Source organism: Rhinoderma darwinii, chromosome 4 (assembly GCF_050947455.1).
Source record: "Rhinoderma darwinii isolate aRhiDar2 chromosome 4, aRhiDar2.hap1, whole genome shotgun sequence".
Taxonomy (NCBI): Eukaryota; Metazoa; Chordata; class Amphibia; order Anura; family Rhinodermatidae; genus Rhinoderma; species Rhinoderma darwinii.
In genome coordinates this window covers 186,026,352-186,051,441 of record NC_134690.1, presented here as the reverse complement: position 1 = coordinate 186,051,441, position 25,090 = coordinate 186,026,352, and the positions used below count along the sequence as shown (strand labels likewise).

The window sequence follows — 25,090 nt, the reverse complement described above, 5'->3', positions numbered from 1 at the left end:
GGTCATTGCCCGCTGTAAACTGAGCAGCAATCATACATTCCAATCATTGCTCCGTTCAAATGGAGAAAAACATTCATAAGAAGGCATGGCGGGAAGTCTGAAGATTTACACAAGATGCAGAAAAAAAGAGCTCTGGATCTGGAGATATATGCCGAACGATTAACGTAAGGTAAGGGTTCCTCAGAAAGTTATGTTGTTTATAACATTTTTGCTCGGATAGTATATAGTAAATTATTACTTAATTATATCAGTTCTGAAGGCAGCTAGTTTCCACTTTATTTATTTGCAAACTTAACGAAGAACTCCCACAAATAGTTTGAAAATCTGTTTGCATACCTGCGGTTAAAAATACTTACTGTGCCCTTTCGTCGGACCACATGACCCCCGCTCTGACAAAACTGAATCCCACAGCGCCTCCTGTGGAGACCGGAGGTCATTCTCACAATGCAAATCTAGGAGACTCACATTGAGGCTCGTATAAGAATGAATAGAAAGTTAGTCAGTTACCCCATGCACACGACCGTGGAATTTGTCCATAATGGAGGACCGTAATTACGGTCTGCAATTATGGACCAATTCACTTCTATTGACCTCCTATCTTTTGCTTTTTACGTACCGTGCTCCTATTCTTTGTATGGGAGCACGGGCCGAATATGCGGGTGGCTGTCCGTACCCATAATCGCGGACCAGGATTACGGGCACGGCCATGTGCATAAGGCCTTAGTCAGAGCGGGGGTCATGCGGTTTGATGGAAGGACCAAACGGATGATGAAAATAGAAGATGAAACGCTCGGAAGGTATTTTTAACCGCAGTATCATTTATGCAATTGGATTTACAAACGGGTGGCACAAAAAAAAAATCTTTGTGGGAGTGCTTCTTTAACAAATTATTTTTTATTACAATTTTACAGGTAGGTAAAAAAAAGTAGGACTTTGACACCATAAAAAAAAACAGAATTCTTAAGACTAAAAGTTGACAATGATCGGGTGAACGAGCGTTAGCATGATCGTCGGTAGAAATACTCGTTCCCGATCACTGCCCTGTGTAAACAGTAAGAAAATATTGTAAAAAGGAAAAAACATTTATAACACTTTTCTACCACCCAACATGAGCCACGACTACTGGAAATATTCACATACAAAGAGCTTACATTGTGTGTTAACTCAAAATACTTCTGGCATGCAAGCTGGAAATGCATACCCTTCACCAGATCCAATATCTGAAACAGAGAAATTAGGAGTTAATGAAATAATAATAGATCACAACATTATTACACAAAATGGGATAAATGTATTGTTTGGAAGAACCTGGTTGCATCATCATATTTAGTAAGAGAAGGGTAGCTCTGGGGTACACCAAGTATATGAGCCGATCACATAATGCTCACATGTAGTACTCATGATGCCCCTTTAGCAGCTGTGTTGTGCCAAGCTGCATTGCAGAAAGCCAGGAGAACACCGTATATAATAGATGGTTTTAAAACAGATGATCCCATTAATAACGCGGAGCAGAAGAACGACCTTAAGCACAGTTGTGGTTTCATCACCTAAGCCGGAATTATTTATTAACACCACAATGCCATGTAATAAGATTCAACAATGTTCCAGCTAAGCGACTGGAGCCCTACCAAGTACCTCAATGTGAAACTTCCCCATTGAACATCTGTTAAGATGACAGCCTGTTAAAAATACAATTTGCTTCTTAATTTTGACTTTATGTAATCTCTTCAGGGTTGAATGCTCTCCAATTCTTATCAACAAAATGCAATGCTGGTTGACCTTTCTAGTGGATAGACAACATCCCATACAACAATCAGAAGAAGTCCTTTGCCAGCTTATCAAATCCAGGAAATTGCTGCTATGAAGAGATAACCTCTACTAGAGTACACAATTGAAGAAAGGTGACATTTTACCCCTCCTTTCTAGAGCCATGCTTTCCCATGTCAGACCTCGCAATTGAGTCAGCCACAAATCCCCGCTGTCCACATTATTAGATACTGCCTTACCGTTATTGAAGGGTGAAGAAATACATTACGTTTACTGAATGGATTAAATCAGAAGATACGACAAAAGTGCTAACTATTTGGTTTTCCTGTTACAGCCAAGCAGATTATATATCCGCCTTACATTGTATTTCTTAGTGTGAGCATTAGGGATGTTAACATTATGTTTAAGTCACCTTTTTCTTAGGACAGTAGCAAACTCTCAATAATCCCAATATAGCCTCAACCAGCCCGCACAGTCATGAAACCAGCGGCAGATGTCATTTACAGCAGTGTCTAAAAGAGATATTCTTACTCTTGTGGGCGAGTCTCGATGGAGTTTATAGGGACCCATGTTTGTCAATATATTCAATTATCGTTTATTTGTCCCAAGATAGGCCTCATTCACACTTGTATATTGAAATATGGAGCGAAAACTGCATTTAGCGCTGAATTTATGTCTGCATTGTGTCATTATTTTTTTCATGTAAAATAGTTGTACGAGACTACAAAAAAGGGTTTGCTTTTTCTCCAGAAAGAGTGCCACTTTTGTCAATGCGCTGTTACTGGTACTGAAACACATTTTTTGCTCAAGTGAATGGGAAAAAAAGCAACCCCTCATACAACCCCTTTAAACTCTGTTGGGTCAGCGTTTTTAATCCTTCATATCATCTGTACAGTCATCGATATTTTCTCCCAGATTACACATATGAATTATAAACAAACAAGTGTGACTGAGGCCTAACAGAAAGCCGGAGCTGCATTCACAGTTCTGTTGTTTTCCCTAACATCTTAGCTTTTTGCCTAGTATAAGGCAATATACTCTGTGCTGCACACAAATCTGGGAGAACTATTTTTTTTCATGTCTCTATATGACTAAGCAGTGCTTCATAAACTTTGAGGCACCCTCATATTTTTGGTAAATCATGGATGGGTAGATCGTTTTAACAAGAGCGATCATATGCTAGACAATCCAGCGGATCAGGCTTCTACGTACAGTATGTAGCTGCCACTAAGGGGCGCTCATTAGCTTACTGCAGACCATTTTTTTATTGAGTTAACTGTATAAGTTGTATGGAACAAGCTCCTGAATGCCTCCCAGTGTCAGCTGCAGGCTCTCAGAATGGTATAATTTAACTCTAAGGCTATGCAGGGGATTTTATATATATATATAAATAAAATCAGAACAAAATTTTAGACATTCACATTTAAAAGGCTTTATTGTAGAAGCAGGCACTTGTGCATAATTGCTTCGATCCTACATTCATGTGATGTAATAATTATTGTAAGTCAGACTTCATAAAATAGTATAGGTTTGTTTTACTATGCCTGTGAAAGTGAGTAGAATATGTTTAAAAGAGAACATTTTGCATGGACTCCATTTTGTATGGTAGGCGTCCATTTTGGATCATTGGAATCCATCTTTTGGCCTGAAGGAGCCATTTTGAGATTAATAAGTAAAAAGTAAATGTCAGCAGCTGTCTTGAAGCAATTCTATGTTATGTGTTCTTGAATTGTATGTTTTATTACTCTTGTAAGGAGCAGATCAATTAGCCTTGGCCAAATGGACAATGACATTGTTTACCAGAGGGAGGGGATTCAGCCCTGGAAGAAGCGCTCTGATTAAATGATTTAAACTTATCTGCAGTCTCCATTCTCTAGTGAGATAAGAAGTAGAGACTAATTAACTTGTGTATCTGAAATGTGTGTCTTCCCATGGGACAAGGTTCAGGCCACCTGGGGCTTGGAGGGTGAAGAATTATTATAATGCATTGAAATATTCTCATTGGCTGAATCAGAGTCATTATCATATTGTAGATGATTGGCTGAAACCAAAGCCTACACCTTTCCTGTCATTATACTTATATACTTGTTTGGATCAATAAAGAGGAGAGAAGGATTTTGAGCATACAAGCATGGTCTCTTGTGTCATCTTTTCTCTCAGATATATATATCTATTACCTATGATTTGGAAACTGGATAAATCACTGGAGGGGCGGGTATCGGTTGACACCCATTACAAATTTCAGTCTAATATATTTTGGCCCATGATTGCGTTTACAATGCCATACAAAAAACAAATCAATACTATATCGTGTAATACAAATGTAATTCCTATTATGAACTCTCATCACAGAGGCTTCAGTAAAAAGACATGGCCTAGCATATTTTCTGGAATGTATTAGGCCACATTCACACGAACGTGTTTTTGCGGCCGCAATTCCCCCGAAAATCCACGGGAGAATTGCGGCCCCATTCATTTCTATGGGGCCATGCACATGACCGTAGTTTTTGCGGTCTTTGCACGGCCCGGGAACCCGCACCGCAGAAAGAACGGGCATGTCCCATTACGGCATGTCCTACGATTTGCGGGCAGCGCTCGGCTGACAGTCCGCCGACCCGAAAATCACGGCCGTGCACACGGCTACGGTTGTGTGCAGGAGGCCTTACAGTTCGTATCAGTCAGGAAAAGATGGCAGACATTGATATAATTGAGATTATTTAGATAGTGATAATATAAAACACAGAGAATACAAAACACACTGATACACTGATATTTGAATGGTAAGATTCATGTTAGTGAGTGCCAGGCTGATTTCAGATCATGGAAAAACACACACGTCAAGCCCAGATGGTCTACCCTCCGGCACACTGCACAAAGCTGTAGTCAGATGTTTCATTTTTGTTTCTCTCACTTGATGCTACTCGATTATCGTCATCCAGAAGAGCAATACCTCCTAGTGACAATAAACATATGTACGCCCAGTAACCAAAAGACCGAGCAATTTGCTAATGATTTCTCAACCGGTGTAAACTTGAACTCCTGCAACACACTCAAATGACTACATTACGATAATGATACTGAAGTGTTTACATGCAGCTAAAAGATACTAAGCAAATAGAGATGAAACATCACGTAAAGACTCAGCAATGGCTTGTGCTAGAGGCATAACATTAGGATACTATGCATTCGGAAAGTCTTCAGACCCTTTCAATTTTTTTGCATTTTGTTATGTGAGGCCTTGTGCTAAAATAAAAAAATGTCATGTTTTTCCCCATAATACTGCACTCAATACCAATAATGACCAAGTGAAAACAGAATGTTAGTAATCTCTGCTAATTTATTGAAAAGGAAAACCTAAAATATTGCATTGACATAAGTATTCAGACCCTTTACTCAGCACTTAGATGAAGCATCTTTGGCAGCGATAAACTCCAGTCTTCTTGGGTATGATGCCACAAGGTTTGCACGCCTGGATTTGGGGATTGTCTGACATTCTTCTCTGCAGATCCTCTCAAGCTCTGTCAGGCTGGATGGGGGACGGCGATGGACAGCAGTTTCCAGGTCTCTCCAGAGGGTTCAAGTCAGGGCTCTGCTTTGGCCACTCAAGGACAGAGTTGTCCCTAAGCCACTCCTGTGTTGTCTTGGCTGCGTGCTTAGGGTTATTGTCATGTTGGAAGGTGAACCTTCGCCCCAGTCTGAGATCCAGAGCATTAAGAATATCTCTGTACTTTGCTCCTTTCATCTTTCCCTAAACCGTGACCAGTCTCCCTATACCAGCCGCTGGAAAACACGCGCACAGCATGATGCTGCACACACACCACCATGCTTCACTGTAGGGATAGTATTGGACAGGAGATGAACAGTGTCTGGTTTCCACATGACGCTTAGGGTATGTTTACACGCAGAGTCAAAAATGACTGAAAATTATGGAGCTGTTTTCACAGAAAACAGCCTCTGATTTTCAGCTGTTATTGAAGGTGAAAATGTTTTTTGAGGCGTTTTTGGAGCTGTTTTTCCATTGACACAATGAAAAACAGCTCCAAAAACAGCTCAAGTATTGACATGCTCCTTTTTGCACAGCGGTTTTTTTACGCTGCGTTTTTTTTAATTCAATGGGCAGATGTTTGTAGACATTTAGCTACTGGTTTTTCAGGCGTATTTCGAGGCGTTTACCCAGAGCTAAATTTCAAGTGCCATAGGAAAGGGTCTGAATACCTATGTCCATGCGAAATTTGAGTTTTTCCTTTTTAATAAATTTGCGAACATTTCTAAAATTCTGTTTTCACTTTGTCATCATGGGGTATGGAGTGCAGAATGATGGGGAAACTTGAATATTTTTTTTATTTTAGGACAATGCCTCAACATAACAAAATGTGAAAAAAGTGAAGGGGTCTGAAGACTTTCCGAATGCACTGTACGTGCACACTACTGGAGAGGTACAAAAGCTGCTGCACATTACAAGATTTATTTTTTTCTTGGCAACAGAGAACAGGGACAAAATTGAAAACGCACCAATTCATACTGGATTTTCACAATAAATTGCTACTTATACAGGGGGCATCTAATAATCTGGTTTTTCCAATGAGGGAGTAATGTAGAACCTGCCTAACCCATCAAGTAGCATAGTTATGTTGACAGCTACCTAATCTACAAATGAAGTCTAATATACACCTCACCTCTTGTCTCATCAGTGTCTCGGGCTGCTGCCCTATTCATCCCTCTTTCTTTACACTGAAGCTCTGTGTGCTCAGATTGTCTGTTTATAAGCAAAAGCCAAGTGCAAGCTCACTCAGAAAGCAAGTAAACCATCAGTAGGAAAACTATGTCAAATAGTTTTCACACTTTACATAGAGCTTGGAGTTCCACTTTAAAGGAGTTGTCCTGTTTCAGCAAATTAATATTATTTATTGTATAATTAAAAGTGATACAATTTTCCATTATACTTTCTGTAAAAATGCCTGGCAGGTTTAACCCGTTAGTGACCGCCCCATAGTGTTTTTACGGCAATCACTAATGGGCTTTATTCCGATGCAATTGCCTTTCTACGGCGCTGCATCAGAATAAGTAAACAGAGCAGGGAGCTGTCAAATCTCCCTGCTCTCAGCTGCCAGAGGTAGCTGAGGGCTGGGGGTGTCTCTGCTCGACCAGGTGAGATCGATATTAGTATCGATCTCACCCGTTTAACCCTTCAGATGCGGTGCTCAATAGCGAGCGCCGCATCTGAGTTGTTTTGGAGAGAGGGAGGGAGCTCCCTCTCATCCCACCAGCACCCGGCGATAAGATCGCCGAGTGTCTGTGCCTCCGATGGCAGCCGGGGGTCTAATAAAGGCCCCCAGGTCTGGCTGAAGTAAATGCCTGCTAGATCATGCCTCTGGCATGACCTAGCAGATGCCTGTCCGTTTTACACGGACATAATACACTGCAATACAGAAGTATTGCAGTGTATTATAAATGCGATCGGATGATCGCATATTGAAGTCACCTAGTGGGTCTAGTAAAAAAGTAAAAAAAAGTTTAATAAAAAGTGAAAAAAAAATGAAAAATCCACTTTCCCTCCTTACAAACGGCTTTATTATCAAAAAAAAACTAAATAAAATAGTTACACATATTTGGTATCGCCGCGTCCGTAACGACCCCGACTATAAACTTATTACATCATTTAAACTGCACGGTGAACGTCGTAAAAAATAAAATAAAAAACCATGAAAAATTGCTGCTTTCTGTGAATCCTGTCTTTAAAAAAATTTGATAAAAAGTGATCAAAAAGTCGCATCTACTCCAAAATGGTACCGATAAAAACTACAAGTCGTCCCACAAAAAAAAGCCCCCATACAATTGCATCGGCGAAAAAATAAAAAAAAGTTATGGCTCTTCAAATATGGAGACACAAAAACAAATAATTTTGAAAAAAAAAAGTGTTTTTCACTGTGTAAAAGCAGTAAAACATACAAAAACTAAACAAATTTGGTATCGTTGCAATCGCAACAATCCACTGAATAAAGTTGTGTTATTTATACCCCACGGTAAACAGCGTAAATTTAGGATGCAAAAAAGTGTGGCGAAATTGCAGGTTTTTTTCTATTCCCCCCCCAAAAAAAGTTAATAAAAGTTAATCAATAAATTCTATGTACCCCAAAATGGTGCTATTAAAAATTACAATTTGTCCCGCTAAAAAGAAGACCTTACACAGCTATGTCGACGCAAAAATAAAAACGTTATAGCTCTTGGAATGAGACGATGGAAAAACGTAAAAAATGGCTTGATCATTAAGGTCTAAAATAGGCTGGTCACTAAGGAGTTAAAGATATATGCTTGTTGTTATTCAGTAGGAACATTCATGGTTTGTTTCCAGTGAAATTCTGTCCATGGTCATGTGATGGACACACAGGTGCTGGGATCGTTGGAAGACACAGCTCTGATACACATACTGTAACTATAACGAGCTGTGCACCTGTGTGTCCATCACATGACCATGGACAGAATTTTATCCACTGGAATTGGACTGTTCCGGCGACTGTTCCCAAGTGCTTATTCTAAACTTGTATTTCGGCGTGCGCTACTGCGCATGCGCAGTAGCACCGCTTTAGAAGACTGTATGCACCCGGGAATCGGCAGTTGTTCCCGAGTTATTTTAATTTACTATTTCAGCGTCTGCTACAAGTACTAGTACTGCAGTAGCATCGCTGTCCAAATCTTAGCCTGCACTTGGGAACAGTCGCCGGTTCCCTGGTGCAGGCGGGGACTTGGGCAGCGCTACTGCTGCACATGCGCAGTAGCAGCTACAGGATTGTAGTCACACCAACCACTCGGGAATAATCTGAAGATCCCGAGTACAAACAAAATAAAGCGCGTTCATGAGAACATTGAAAGCGACCACAAAGCCATACTATGGTCGGGATGTGTCTTTTCCTGACCATAGCCAGAGGAATGGGTTATGGTCGGATCCAAGGGAAAAGAGTAACACAACAAAACTTCTGACAGAGGTATGGTAATAATATATCTTTATAGCAGTACATTTTAGAAAATGACATGTAATTACACAAATGTATAACTGCCATTTATGGACACATTTAACGGTCTTATAGTTCGTAGGAAAAATCCCTGCAGCTGTGGCTGTGTGAGAAGTATTTGATAAAGAGCGAAGAAGTTGTGTGTCAGATGGCCTGACCGAATAGGGATGGTTTGGGATGAGTTGGACTAGAGAATGAAGGAAACGCAGCCAAACGGTTCTCAGCATATATGGGAAATCCTTCTAAATGTTTTAATAAGCATCCCAGGTGGCTACCTCAAAGATGATTGAGGGAATGCCAAAAATGTACAAAAGGGTAGCTACTTTAAAGTAACTTTTTTTGATAATTGAATATTTTTAATTTGTTTTATTGCAGAGTTTTCATGACTTATTTTCTAAAATGTGGAACATTGTTAAGAGAAATCCTTCGATGTGTAGGTGTAAGCTTATGTGCACCGCACCAATATACTTATCAAATGCTTTTACAAGCAGAAAATGTTGCAAAAGAATCTTGTAAAATTGCTTTAAAAAAAATAAATAATAAAAAAAATAATAATTATATATATATATATATATATATATATATATATAAAAAAGTGTGTATTTGTATATTCATCTCCATCACATATCGTAAGTGGTGTCATCCAGAATTATCTAAGGGTCCATTTACACGTGGATAAATTATCAAAAAACAGCTCTGATCGACAATATAGCGAGCTGTTAATGTTCGAAAGACATGCATGTACATGCAAATACAGCCACATTTATTGCAGCTTCGATCGTTTTTTAGATTGCTTGTCTTTCCTCAACTAGCAGTTGCCTGTTTTCACGAGAAGATAGAACGACGACAAACGATAATTTTTAAAATAAAAGATTCGACTAACGACACAGGAGCAATTTTTCTCTGATCGTGCACAATAATCGCCCCGTGTAAAAGGCCCTTAAAGGGGTTTCCCTACGAGGGACATTTATGACATGTCCACGGGATATGTTGTAAATGTCAGATAGATGCGGGTCCCACTCCCACCTCTGGGACCCGCACCTATCTCTAGAACGGGGCCCCTAAACCCGTCCTACCTCTGTGTTCTGGTGATTTGCAACCATGAAGGAGAAAACAGCGTAGCTCGCCGAGCCCCATAGAACTGAATGGTAGTTACGGAAATAGCGTAGCTCGTATGCTACGCTGCTTCTGTAACTGCCATTTACTACTATAAGAGTTACGGAAACAGCGTAGCTCAGCTAGATACGCTGTTTCCGTAACTTCCGACCATGTAATCAGGCAGTGGCCGAGGGTCAGCGTGAGCACAAAAACCTAGATCAGAGTTTAGGAGGCCCCGTTCTAGAGATAGGTGCGGGTCTCAGAGGAGGGACCCGCATCTATCTTACATTTATGACATATCCTGTGGATATGTCATAAATGTCCCTCGTGGGAAAACCCCTTCAAGCCTCCGGCAGTGCAATAGCCTAGACATCCTATCATAATGACTCCCCTTCTAATAACGGTATGACCCTGCCCAGTGCTGGGCAATTAATTGAAAAATAACCGAAATTCCGCACAATCAATCAACATCATCTTGTGTATTTAGACTTTTTCCTTTTCCAACGGTATCTGCGTACTCAGTTATAGGGGCATTATACTGTGTGGGGCAATATACTGTGTGGGGGCAGTGTCAGTGGGTTTATTATATACAGTATTTGACAGCATGCTCAGAAGATACATATTAATTCAAAGGCGTAGCATGCAAATAGGGGGTGTGGTATGCAAAAAGGGGTGTGGTCTAAATAATCATTGATTAATCGTAATCAAGTTTACATGTTTAACTAATTGTGATTTTGATTTACGTCGTAATCGCCCAGCCCTAACCCTGCCCCCAAACTAAAAAGTAAGATGTTCTAAACAGGAAGTGTCAGCCTATTGAGGAATACATTAAATTTTATATTTTTTTAATTAATACATGTTTTTCATAGAAATTTTATTCAAAACAATTTTATTTTCTTATTATTGATTTCCTCCAAGTTAAGTTTTGACAAAATGGGTGTGGAACCGATCTTTATAAAAGCCATTAATAATAATTGTAACATACCTGATTTATTCCCACTGAGGGAACCTTAAATGACTGCAATTTCTGCTTTAGCAACTCCGGATCACTGTGCCTAAAAGGACAACCTAATAAAACAATGCAATCAGGAAAAACTTTTGTTTCACCAAAGATGAGAACTATACACAATGTTGATGCATGCTAAACTGACTAAATTACTACTAACTGCCTAGAGACTCCGTAATGATAAAAAGAAAGTTCATTCTTCATGTTTGTGACTGTTACATTATTGTTTTTTTTGTGTGTTTATTAGAGCACTGCAGATTAAAGATTTCCAGGCAACATTATAAAAGAAGCGAGACAACATTCACTTCCTATAATCTGGATTCATTCATTTAGTGCATGTAAACTAACCACGGTATAAGGCAATTTTCACAAGGCAGTATTTTGGGCAGTATATAGTATCAGTATTTGGAAGCCAAAACCAGGAGTGGAACATAATCAGGGATAAGTATAATGCAAAGATTTGCACCTCTTCTGCATTATGGACCCACTCCTAGTTGTGGCTTACAAACACTGACCAAAATACAACCGTATGAAAGTGGCCTAAGAAAAAGTTGCAATGCTGGACTGTGTTTAAATTTCCTATTGTAAATAAGAACCATTACTAAGTGTTTCTTCCAAAACTTCACATCAAAATCAAAGTTAGCGGTGGTGAACCACAAGGCTCAGGACTGGGCCAAGGCATTTTTTTAATGCGATTACTTAAAGGGGTTATGTGGGGACTGAAAAGTATTAGCAGTATGTGAGTACACTCGCTAATATACATTTCAGTCCCTCGTCGTGCTGATTATTAGATTTGAATAGGTTTTTATAGCACTGGTGGGGGACCAAAGTCTAGTTGTACAGTCTTCCTTCAGGACGACACGACTCTTCGTCATGTGACCAAACCCCGCTATACTCGATGTACAAGAGGTAGCGGTAGTTACTGAAGACAGAAAATGCCACCTTAAAATATAGGTGGTAAATATTTAAAAAATATAATTTGTATAGGCTATAAAAGTAACATTTATTGTAATTGATAGTTTATTTCATCTATAGATGTAAAACCACTATATGTTCACTAGTTATTGCACCTGAGCACTCTCCCTCTATGTAGCATATGTGGCTTGTCTGTGTCCTGTTGGGAACTGGTGTTTACCGGCCAATTTAGTAAGTATGGCCTGTTTTTGTGTTTTTTTTTTAGTATATGTATGTCCCATTTTTCTGAGAATTAAAGAAAACTGATAATTTATTTTCACACCCCCCGTATGTAAATGTAATGTAGTGATTTGTAGTAACTTACCTGGTGCTGTAATCCACGGGCCACCGCACCGTTACGGGCTGCCATGGTGGTCAAGTGTACTGTACTCTGACAACACAAATCCAACAGCGTCTACTGTAGAAACTGGATGTCAGTCTCTCAATGCAAGTCTATGAAACTCACATCGAGACTCTCATAGACTTGCATTGAAAGCCTGACTTCCAGTCCCTACAGCAGACACTGTAGAATACAGGGAGTCAGAATAAAGATTAAGTGACCCAACAGTGGTCCAGGATGGATCGGCCACCATAAAATACAGCACCGGGTATGTCACTACACATTGCTACATTTCGGGGGGGGGGGGAGGGGTCTGGGCGGAAAAAACACAAACCCGGAGTGCTTCTTTAAATCAATAAATTGTAGGTCATCCTGAATATCTTCCCAATATGTTTGATGGGACAGGGAAAATACAGTCAACCTCAACTTCCAGGCATATAGTTACAAACACAACAGTATTAATTTTGCCATGTACAACTACATTATAATAAAATCATGTCCAAGATTACATATTCACTTGCTTTCCAACAACTAAAATGACAATAGTTTGTGTTATGAATAAGAATAATAGATGATTTAGAATATGAACACATTTTTCAACACCTCTTTTGTAAACTATAATGCAAGTTGAAAAAGAACAACAAACTTACCATGGTAATCGCCTTGACTTGGAGGGTTTGATAAAATAATTTTCATGCAGCTGTATGGGGTATAATCTGTTCTCTTTCCTTCCTTTCCATAGTTATGGCGGATTGAATAAGAATACGTTTTGTCAAACTGAAAACAAAATGACATTTGTTACAGTGCCATACTTCAGGATACAGTAATATTGTTCTAGAATATGTGAAATAGGTATAAAATGTGTGTTCAGCATAACTAGAGGTGAAACCGGAGCGTACCTTTATAGGCTCACCTACATAAAGAGAATGCAGGTACATGGCATGTATTACTGTATCTCTCAGACTATCAAACATACATTTTATTCGGAAAATAACGGTGCCAAAACTCATGTCTAATAACAGTATGAATACAATGATGGGGGAAGGCTGCTTGGAGCTAGGGCTTTCCTCTTCTTACCACACCGTTTCACTTACTAATGCTACCCCAAGGATTGGAGGAAGGGGTGATCTTCAGTAAGTACAGGGTCATTTTTGAGATAATCTCATCTTTCATAGTGTTTATGGAGCGGTCAGGACAGTAGGTTCATGAACTGTAGTTTGTATTAGTTCCACTACTGGCTGGTAGATACACTGTGCCTTCCTTCTCACCACCACCACCACTCCTCTATATCCTTCCAAGTCCAAAATATGGAAGAAAAAAAAGTTTCTGTTTTGTACTTTGGATATTTCTCAGGCCACGGCAACACATCGGCACTCTCCGATCACATCATGGGGCGCAGATAGGGTGACAAAGGGAGCCAAACCACTTAGTGTCAAACAACTTTGATGCTGTGGTCGCTATTGACAGCAGCGTATAAGAGCATCTAAGAGGTTCATTGATCGAGATCAGAGTTATCTCCTATCCTGCGCCATATAATTATGGCACAGTGCATGAAGTACGTCCTGTCGATGCTGTAAATGTATGTCGTGACTTGGGATGAACTTAAAGAATGTGAAGTTGAAAAGTACTAGACAACAATTTTATAAAGAAGAAAAAGTGTTGTAGGTTTTACAGTATAAGGTTAAGAACTAGAATATATGACAGGCAGAATATAGGTCAGAGCTATCATAGCCCTGAGAAAGTTACAACTGAAGAAGCATAAAAGCTCAACTAGCTGGTCTGTACAACATTGAGAATTAGCTATCAAAAGCTAGTGTAATGGTATGAGTTATTACAATATATAAGAGAAACATGTTCAAAGACTAATTCAGCACTGCTTCATCTGTATTTATGATGAACGGACAGATGCTACAAGGCACATATCCAAAACCGTAAGAGTACTGGCACACAACAGAAGCCTGCTCGCCAGCTAAATATAGTTCCCAATATTCTGTCCATATTTTAGTTATGATGTAAATGGGGTGAGAGTGGAATTTCATCCCAGAGAAGAGTGGGTGCATTTATGCCTACTTCAAATAAAAGCACAAAGGACGAGTGTTGGACTTATCATCAGATAGATATTTCGTAACTATGTTTTCTGCCAAACTGAAAGCTCCTCATTAGCGGTTATCGACATTGGCCCATCCAGCTGCCACTAACTAACTGGTAAGAAGTTGTTAGATATGCTAAGCAGGATCACAATTATAGATTGTATGGACACCGTTAGGAACAATATTTTACTAAACGTCAATTCTGAATATCCAAGTGGCTTCTTGTACCTTGAAATCTATGTGGCAAGCTTCCAAGCACTGCTGGAGCCAGAGCACAACGTCATATCTGTCTTATTGATCTCTCCAGAAGGGTTTTGTAAAGAATAAGTAACTGTATGTTACCCTGTGACTACACAGTAGTACATTGTTTCCAAAGTGAAAAAACTTCACGTCGTCCAATGGCGGCACGTTATGTTACTATGGGCGGGCTAGTCAATAGGAACGATGACATGCTACATTTAGAGTCCATGTTCCCACAAATAATTTTTTTAAATTACCCAAAAACAGGAAGAGGTTTCCACAGAGAGAAAAGTAGGAAATCCTTCTAACATCTAATTTCTAAGGGTATGTGCACACGCTAGCTGTCATTTACGTGTGAAAAGACAGACTGTTTTCAAGAGAAAACAGCTGCCTCGTTTCACACGTAAATGCTCCTCCTGGCATTTTGCGAGGCGTCTGAGACGCTCATAAATCTTGAGCTGTGCTTCATTGAGTTCAATGAAGAACAGCTCAAATTACGTGGCAAAGAAGTCCCCTGCACTTCTTTGCCGAGGCAGTGCATTTACGCGTCGTCGTTTGACAGCTGTCAAACGACGACGCGTAAATGACAGGTTGTCTGCACAATACGTCGGCAAACCCATTCAAATGAATGGGCAGATGTTTGCCGACGTATTGCAGCCCTATTTTCAGACGTAAAACGAGGCATAATACGCCTCGTTTACGTCTGAAAATAGGTCGTGTGAACCCAGCCTAAGACATTCTACTATTTACATCAAGGCCTTTTCGGACATCAGAGAATACGATGAGATGCCCTTATGACTAATGATAACACGTAGAATGGAAGAAAGCATTACAAGTTAATGGTATATTAATGGATCTCCTGGGATCCACTGTTAAAATCATAATACTTAAATATGTATTCTTTTTCATGACAACTACTCCATGTTATGCTCTGTTCACATCTGCTTTGCCCCTTCCGTTTTTAAGCCCTTGCAGCCACAGCCATTTTTCAGAAATGAAGAGCTTGAGAAAGCGTTGTACGTGAAACGTCTGTTGCCTGACACTGTCTTAGTCTTCCCCCCCACACATTTTTACAAGCATTAAAGAATTTTCTACGTCAGACCGGGTGAGTGCAGCTTTTTTTTTCTCTACTTGTATTGTGTTACCGCCATTGTTCAGTCTTTCATTTTTGTTTTTAACGCTCCACCTTTCGAAAGCCATAGCTTTTTTTTTTTTTGCAATCAATAATAATAGGACAAATGAACGGCACCAGGACTTCAATGCAGATGAAAAACGGTTGCTTTATTCACCTCAAATGAGTGACATTTCAGTTCAACACAGAGTGGTTTTTTTACTTGCCCTTATGACCTGGGGGTCCTTATTAAGTCCCCTAGGCTGTCATGGCCACCATCGGCACCCCACGATCGTGTCATGCGGGAAGAGGGAGTGGTTATTGTCTGTTGGAGGGGGTGCCCCTCTTTCTAATGCATTAAATACCGCGCGCTGCTGACACCCGCAGCTTATGGAGTCGATTAACCGCTTCCCGACCGCCCACAGTAAATTCACGTCGGCACTTGCTGGGCTCTGTGCAGCGCCAACGTGAATTCACGGTGGGTGTTAAAAGCGTGATCCGGGTGTCTCAGAGTAGCGCTGACACCTGGATCGCGCTGTTATCCCCTACCTCAGGTCCCGGAGACATGATCGGGACCTAATTGGTTCAGGTCCTGGTCATGTGATCGCAGGGAAAGTTTGTTGTAGCAACGAACTGGAAAGTTTGTTACTATAACAAACTGGAAAGTTTGTTGCTACAACAAAAACTTTCCCCGGGACCGATTGTGGGTGCTGCAATCGGTTATAAGGCAAAACCGGAGGACATACAACAGCCCCCGGGTCTGCCATGCACTGCAGCCTATGAGAACCAGCCGGAGGCGGGTCCTCATAAGCTTCCTGTCAGTGTGACTCTCAGCGTCACACTGACAGTTTATAATATGTTACACTACCTAGGTAGTGTAATGTATTATAGCAGCCATCCGTGCTCCAGGTCTTCATGTAAAACAAGTAAAAAGTAAAAAAAAAAAAAAGTTATAAAAATGTTTTATAAAAGTGTAAAAACAAGTTATAAGTTACAAAAACAAAAAATGCTTTTTTTCCTATAATAAGTATTTTATTATAGGAAAAAAATTAAAATGTTTCAAAAAAGTACACATATTTGTTATCACCGCGTTCACAACGACCCAAACTATAAAACTATATTATTTTTCCCGCACGGTGAACACCGCAAAAAAAAACATAATTAAAAAACAATGTCAGAATCAATATTTTTTGGTCATCAATCCTCCCAAAATATAGAATAAAAAGTGATCAAAAAGTAGCATGTACCCCAAAATAGTACCAATAAAAACTACAAACCATCTCGCAAAAAACAAGCCCTTACACAGTTTTTTTGACTGAAAAATAAAAAAAGTTATGGCTCTCAGAATATGGTGACACAGAATATAAATTATTTTATCAAAGTGATTTTATTGCGCAAACGCCACAAAACATAAAAAAAACTATATACAAATGGTATCGCCGTAATCATATCGACCCGTAGAATAAAGTAAAATGTCATTTATAGCGCACGGTGAAGACCGTAAAAAAAAAAAAAAGACAAAACACATTGTCAGAATTTGTTTTTTGTGACTTTGCTTGCCAAAAAAATGTAATAAAAAGTGATAAAAAAAAATCACATGTACCCTAAAATGGTACCAATGAAAACTACAGATTGTTCCGCAGCAAATAAGCCCTATCACAGCTCCGGTGAAGAAAAAATAAAAAAAGTTCTGGCTCTCAGAATATAGCGACAGAAATTGTGCGGTGTTCAAAAGCGGATAAGATCGGGCGCCATTTATCAGTGCGACATCGGCCACATATCTGCGGATTGTTATTTATTTAACCCATTATTATACCCTTTTATTATGCCCTGATGTACTCCGCACAGATTACATATACCCCCACAATATAAACTGAAATACCAGCAAAATCCCAAACAGAACAGTCACCAAGCAAAATCTGCGCTCCAAAAGCCAAATGACGCTCCCTCCCTTCTGAGCCCCACAGCGTGCCAAAACACCAGCTTACGTCCACATATGATATTTTATATCCGGGAGAACCCGCTCAACATTATATGAGGTATTTTTCTTCAGTGGCACAAACTGGGCACAACATACTGTGCATTAAAATGGCATATCAGTGGAAAATTTAAATTTTCACTTTGCACCATCCGCTGCGGATTAACGCCTTCGCGCACCATGACTTAATAGTATGTCGTGGTGCGGGGGAGTTATATATGGAGCGGGCCCATGCGCTGCGCCCGCTCCATATTCTGCAGGTGTCCGCTGTGTATTACAGCTGACACCCGGGACTAACGGACAGGAACAGTGATCCCGCTGTTACAGGAGCCTGTAAAAATGATATTATACTGCAATACATTAGTATTGCAGTGTATTGTACCAGCGACCTAATGATCGCTCGTTCCAGTCGCCTAACTGGACTTTTTGGAGGTTTCCACTGTTTTGGTACCTCAGGGGCTTTGCAAATGCGACATGACACCCGAAAACCATTGCAGCTAAATTTGAGCTCCAAAAGCCAAATAGTCCTGCCGTGGGTCCAAACAGCAGTTTATTACCACATATGGCGTATTGCTGTAATCAGGACAAATTGCGTTACAAATTTTGGGGTGATTTTTCTCCTTTATTCATTGTAAAAATTAAACATTTCTATGTTTTTTCAGAAAAAAGTAGATTTTCATTTTCACGGCCTAATGCCACTAAATTCACCAAAAAAAACTGTGGGGTAAAAATGCTAACTATACCCCTAGAAAAATTCCTTGAGGGGTGTAGTCTTCAAAATGAGGTCACTTTCGGGGGGTTTCTACTGTTTTGCTCCCTCCAGAGCGTTGCAAACGCGACATGGCACTGAAACCAATCCAGCAAAATCTGCGCTTCAAAATCCAAATGGCGCTCCTTCCCTTCTGAGGTCTGCTGTGGGTCCAAACAGCAGTTTAGTACCACATATGGGGTATTGCCATAATCGTGAGAAGTAGCTTTGCAAGTTTTGGGGTGATTTTTATTCTTTATTCCTTGCAAATATTTTTTTTCTTTATATTTTTTCAGAAAAAAAGTGGATTTTCACTTCACAGACAAACTCCAATAAATATAGCAAAATGCTAACTGTGCCCCTAGATAAATTCCTTGAGGTCTGTAGTTTCCAAAACCGTGTCACTTTTGGGAGTTTCCACTGTTTTGGCACTACAAGACCTCTTCAAACCTAACATGGTGCCTAAAATATATTCTAAAAAAAATCCACTAGGTCCCAAAATCCACTAGGTGCTCCTTTGCTTGTGAGGACCGTGTTTCAGTCCAATATCACACTAGAGCTACATATGGGATATTTCTAAAAACTGCAGAATCTGGGCAATAAATATTGAGTTGCATTTCTCTGGTGAAACCTTCTGTGTTACAGAATTTTTTTTTATTACAAATGAATTTCAGCAAAAAAACCAAAAAAAACTGTTAATTTTCACTCTACTTTGCTTTAATTCCTGTGAAGCGCCTAAAGGGTTAAGAAACTTTCTGAATGTTGTTTTGAATACTTTGAGGGGTGCAGTTTTTAATATGGGGTGATTTATGGGGTCTATCTAGTACATAAGGCCCTCAAAGCCGCTTCAGAACTGAACTTGTCCCTGTAAAAATAGCCTTTTTAAATTTTCTTGAAAATGTGAGAAATTGCTGCTAAAGTTCTAAGCCTTGTAACGACCTAGAAAAATTAAATAATGTTCAAAAAACGATGCAAATATAAAAGTAGACATATGGGATATGTGAAATAGTAACTATTTTGTATGGTATTACTATCTGTTTAACAAGCAGATACATTTAAAATTAGAAAAATCATAATTTTTGCAAATTTTCTCTACATTTTGGTGTTTTTCACAAATAAGCAATGAATTTATTGACCAAACATGAAGTACAATATGTCACGAGAAAACAATCTCAGAATTGCTTGGATAGGCAAAAGCATTCCAGAGTTATTACCACATAAACTGACATGTCAGATTTGAAAAAATGGGGCTGGTCCTGTAGGCCAAAATGAGCTCGGTCCTGAAAGGGTTAAGCCCATGAGCCTGCTCCATGCTTTACCTTCAAACTTCCACCGAACATAAAGGTGTTGTCCGGTCATTTTTTATTGATGGCCTATCTTTAGTATAGGTCAAATATCAGATCGGTGGGGTCCGACTCCCGGCATCCCTACCAATCAGCTGACTGTAGGGGGCAGTGGCGATCGTTGTTTCGGCCTTTTCACAGTTTACAGGCACAGCGTCGTACACATACGTAACGGCTGTGCCTGGAAATGCGTTACTGGTCCCATTCAAGTGAATGGGACTTGACTTCAAACCCAGGCACAGCTGCTACCGATGTGTACGGCACTGTGCCTGGCAAACACATAAGAGGCAGTGGCGATGAACGCCATGCCATGGCTCCTACAGTCAGCTGATCAGCAGCGGTACCGGGAGTACCCCCATCGATCTGATTTTGATGTCCTAAGGATAGGCCATCAACTCCTTTAATGAATCCATCAAATGTAACGGAAATGGATTCAAAACTGATGCCAAACTGAAACAAACGGAAGGCACACTGCTTTTTGACAGATCTGTTAGCTAGATCCGTCAACAAAACTAAAACCTTACGTTTGTTTAAGTTGGGAATCTGTTATATTCAGTTTTTAACGGATTCATTTTTTTCTGTATTTTTTCCTTTTTTGATGTAGGAAGTGATGCGTATGCGCAGTAAGAAAAACTGTTCTGTTAAATGGAATAAATAACGGATACAAAAGTTTCTCTCCCTGTCCCCTATTACCTTAACTGTAAAAAAAAAAAAAAAATAGTGCAGAAGACTTTTTTTTTTGCAGGAAACAAAAGCGTAGACAAAAAAACCTGACAGAACGGAGCACAACTGAGGCTAAAAAAAAATTTAAATCAATGGGTACTTTTACAAAGGTTTCTTCCCCGTTTCTCTGTTTCTATAATGGAACAGAATAACTGAAAACACAACACATATGTGAATAGAGCCTCCATGGCAGGTAGATGATATGTAAACAGGCAAGAATACAATACATTTTTAATAGTAGAAAAGTGTTAAACTATCATTGGGTAACATTCCAAACCACACATATTTTCATATAAAAAAAATTCTGTTCAATGTTTGCTATTGCAGATTGCACAGAGCTTAGTTGCATATGGGGTTAACTGTAGAGGAAATTATCCAGAAAATGCTGTGATGTGTAAAGTGTTTCAAAGCCATGAGCACCATCTGCAAATTGATGGATACTGATCAAAAACATCCATTCTGCATTATTTATTCCTAAATGGAAGGGCATTCATTTCCAACTGTTTACAGTGCTGAAAACAAACGGAGTCTAAGACAGCTGCTAACAAAAATAAAAAAATTCCCTCGTCACAACTTTCAGCGTAAAAAAAAAATCAGCTCATTTTTCCTCAGTCCGTCACCGCAATTCACCTTATTACTGAATTGTGAAGACATATTTTGTTTATCCATTCCCAGCTATCATCTTAGCAAGACGTGAAATTGATAATACCTTAATGCCATTTTAAATCACAAGCGCACAACAGACTACCCCTTAAAATCTGACATAAAAGCATTATTTTTCCTGCTCAGTCGCTCAATATATAATACCTTAAAATTACCATAAGCCTTTGTATTTGCATGTTAAGCGGAGCCGGGAGAGAAACTTTTCAGCGTTTCTGATTTAAAGGAAATTAATCTCCATATTAAGTGAGTGGCTAGCCGACTTGTGATATGGAAGTGAAGTTGTCACCCATAAAATGTCTGGCTATGCCTTTGAGCAGTCAACCTTTACCACAGATCTTACTTGCTACTGCCATGAACTGGAATTATTCAGTAATCTAATGAGATGTGCTGTACAAATAATTATCCCCAGAGCAGAACAGGCGTACTCCGCAGAAACAGATGGGATACTACCATACTTATGAATATATAATTTACAGCCAGCAAAGGCATTGAATAAACAGCAGGAGAATAAACCCATCCGGTTTAAGATGCTGGTGTAGTAGGAAAAAGCACTCAATTTTGGAATCTTACACACTTCATCTTGTAACACCTTGCATGTCACCATAAAAACATTTAAAGGGAAAGTCCAACTCCCGATGTTTTTGAAATTTATACACAAAAAACATTAGAACAAAGGTTGTTTGCCTAGATAGACAAATGTATACCAACAGCAAAACGCTATTCCTAATGCTTACAATCCTATATAACTGTCAAACACTGTAAAATCAGATTAGAACTGGAAGACTAAAAAAGTCATCAAGCTTCGTGACTTCAGGCATTAAGACCGCAATCAAACTTTGTTCCCTCGCTCAAGACCCCAATCTTTGAGCCAGAACGGAGCGCCGCCCTGAAAGAGCAGCTCAAATTCTGGTGGACTCAATCCGTCCATGTATTACATATACTACTACAAATGTCAGACTAGACAAGGCTTCCCGGGAGATGGACTCATGGAGAGGAAAAGCGTTATTTGTGATGATATAACCCCTTTAGCCCTTGAGGACGCAGCTAATTTAGATGACGGCGTTTTTCCCTGTTTTTTCATTACTGTGTTCCGAGAGCCATAACTTAATTTCTTAGCTGACCTAGCCATATGAGGGCTTGTTTTTCGAGATGAGTTATATTCTAAATGTCACCATTTTGGGATACATGTGATGAATTTAAAAACTATTTTTTTTTGGGGGGGGGGGGGGGGATGGATGGAAAAAAAACGTTATTCTGCAGGTCAATATGATTCCGGTAATACCACAATAATATAGTTTTTTTTTATGCTTTACTACTTTAGTAGAATAAAAAAAACCATTTGTTTTTGTGTCGCTATAATCTGAGACCCCATACTCTTATTTTTCCATTGACGGAGCCGTTTGGTTTAAGTTTTTAGAGTTGTTTTTATTCGTACCATTTTGGGGTAAGTATGACTTTTTGATCAGTTTTTATTCAAATTTTTTTTGGGAGGCGGATAAAATAAAAACACAGATTCTGTCATTTTTTCCTTTTTTTTAGGGCTTTCATTGTGTTTGATAAATAACACATTTTTATAGTACAGTTGTGGCAATACCAATTGTATACTGTATTTAAAAAAAAATCATAAAATAGATAATTTTATTTAACTTTTTTGTACTTTTTATTAATTACAATGCATTCGAAAAGTCTTCAGAACCTATAAATATTTTCACATTTTGTTATTTTGAGGCCTCGTGCTATAATAATTAAAAAAAAACTCTCACGTTTTTCCCCATCATTCTGCACTCAATACCCCATAATGACAAAGTGAAGACAGAATGTTAGTAATCGTTGCTAATTTTTGAAAAAGGAAAAACAAAATTATGGCATTGACATAAGTATTCAGACCCTTTACTCAGCACTTAGATGAAGCACCTTTGGCAGCAATAACAGCCTCCAGTATTCCTGGGTATGATGCCACAAGGTTTGCACACCTGGATTTGGGGATTTTCCGCCACCACCATGCTTCACTGTAGGGATAGTATTGGGCGGGTGATGAGCAGTGTTTGGTTTACTCCTGACATGACACTTAGAATTGAGGCCAAAAAGTTAAATCTTGGTTTCATCAGACCACAGAATCTTTTTTTCTCACAGTCCTTTAGTTGCTTTTTTGCAAACTCCAGGTGGGCTTTCACATTTCTTTTATTGCGGAGAGGCTTCTTTCTGGCCACTCTGCCATAAAGCCCAGATCGGTGGAGTGCTGCAGTAATGGTTGACCTTCTGGAAGTGTCTCCCATCTGCACATAGGATCTTTGGAGCTCAGCCAGAGTGACTATTGGGTTCTTGGTCACCTCTTTCCAAGGCCCTTCTCCCCTGATTACTTAGTTTGGTTGGGTTGCCAGTTTTAGGAACAGTCCTGGTTATTTCAAACTTCTTCAGTTTAAGAATTATGGAGGCTACTGTGCTCTTGGGAACATTCAGTGCAGCAGAAATTTCTGTTGTACCCTTCTCCAGATCTGTGCCTCCATATAATTCTGTCTCTGAGTTTTACAGGCAGTTCTTTCCTCCTCATGGCTTGGTTTTTGCTCTGATATTCATTGTCAGCTGTGTGACCTTATATAGACAGGGGTGTGTCTTTCCAAATCATGACCAATCAAATGAATTTACCACAGGTGGACTCCAATCCAGGTGTAGAAACATTTCAAAGGTGATCTAGAGAAATGTGAGGCCCCAGAGCTAAATTTCAAGTGTCATAGCAAAGGGTCTGAATACTTATGTCCATGCGAAATTTTAGTTTTTTATGTTTAATAAATTTGCAAAAATTTCTAATATTGTGTTTTCACTTTGTCATTATGGGGTATTTTGAGTGCAGAACGATAGTACAAGGCCTCAATATAACAAAATGTGAAAAAAGTGAAAGGGTCTGAAGACTTTCCGATTGCACTGTATTTCTTAGTCCAACTAGTGGAGTTGACCATGCGAGCGCTTCTGTATTGCAGTGCATTATGCCTATCAGTCTAAGGCTGGATTCACACAAGCATGTTTGGTCCGTAAAGGACGGAATGTATTTCGGCCGCAAGTCCCGGACCGAACACACTGCAGTAATCATGTTTTCAGTACGGGACTAGTTCCACGGATTTGTCAGTTGTCAAAAGACAAATTGAACTTATTGATGCCCCATTATTCATATTTTATGATAAAATATTATCCAACCATATAAAAATGTCTTATTGCAATTGTATGATTGTTCAATTCTTGTTTTGACGTATAAAGGAATAAATGGCCAAACTTTGCTCTCGAGGTATATGATATAGATGATCATATTTGTTTGAGCACTACTGCATCCTTTCCCCCACATAACACTAGTATTTGTTCTAGATTGCGCTCTAACTTTTCCTTCCCAGGCTGCCATGTATCAGGCACTGCAATGAATATTATCTGTCTGTGACCCTTGACAGAACTATAGCTTCGTAGCTGCTAAAATGGTTGCTGTAACTGAGCAACTTCCTGAACCCAGCTATAAGGAGAAGAGGAGGTCAGGCGCATAAACCTGCCTATAGTGATGGAACAAGAGTACTCAGCACAGCTATATTTCTGAGAAAAGCTCCACATTTACTATGAATTACATAGTAAAGCCAGACATTTAAACGTATATGTCAGTTTGTTGCCTCAGGTACATGACTGAAATAACAAACTATTAAAATAAAGTGTTGTGCTTGAGATAATTAAATGGCGTGTCAACATTTACATAACTTGCTTAACCTTGGGGTACACCAGTAAATGTAGTTATTTCGGGTCTGAGAAAAGGAAATACTTTACAGTGAAATACGCTGAGGTATAATTAGCTTTAATCGACATTCACATTAGCCGTGTGGAATAATTAAAAGTACATCACTCTCTGAAATCTACATAACTATGTCCTGGAGATATTCTCATTAGTAATACTTTATCTACTGCTCTACCAAAAGGGACCAGAGTTTACAAGGTCATACACCAAATTAGGCAAACAGAAAATTGTAATTGCAGTTACGTTAAATAGA

General features: G+C 39.3%; 1 protein-coding gene across 3 annotated transcripts in view; it reads right to left on the bottom strand.

Annotated features, from left to right (window-relative positions):
- PRIM2 (DNA primase subunit 2) overlaps positions 1–25,090 on the bottom strand; it is a 151,037-nt gene that overhangs the window by 5,733 nt on the left and 120,214 nt on the right. For 2 of the 3 annotated variants that reach the window (XM_075864145.1, XM_075864146.1), the window contains 3 exons: positions 12,826–12,952; positions 10,861–10,943; positions 1,152–1,220 (listed from right to left, as the gene is read on the bottom strand). In XM_075864145.1, the coding sequence (XP_075720260.1) occupies positions 1,152–1,220; positions 10,861–10,943; positions 12,826–12,952 (279 nt within the window). Of the gene's footprint in view, positions 1–1,151; positions 1,221–10,860; positions 10,944–12,825; positions 12,953–25,090 lie in introns of those variants that run through there. The other variant, XM_075864147.1, reaches the window with a different exon arrangement.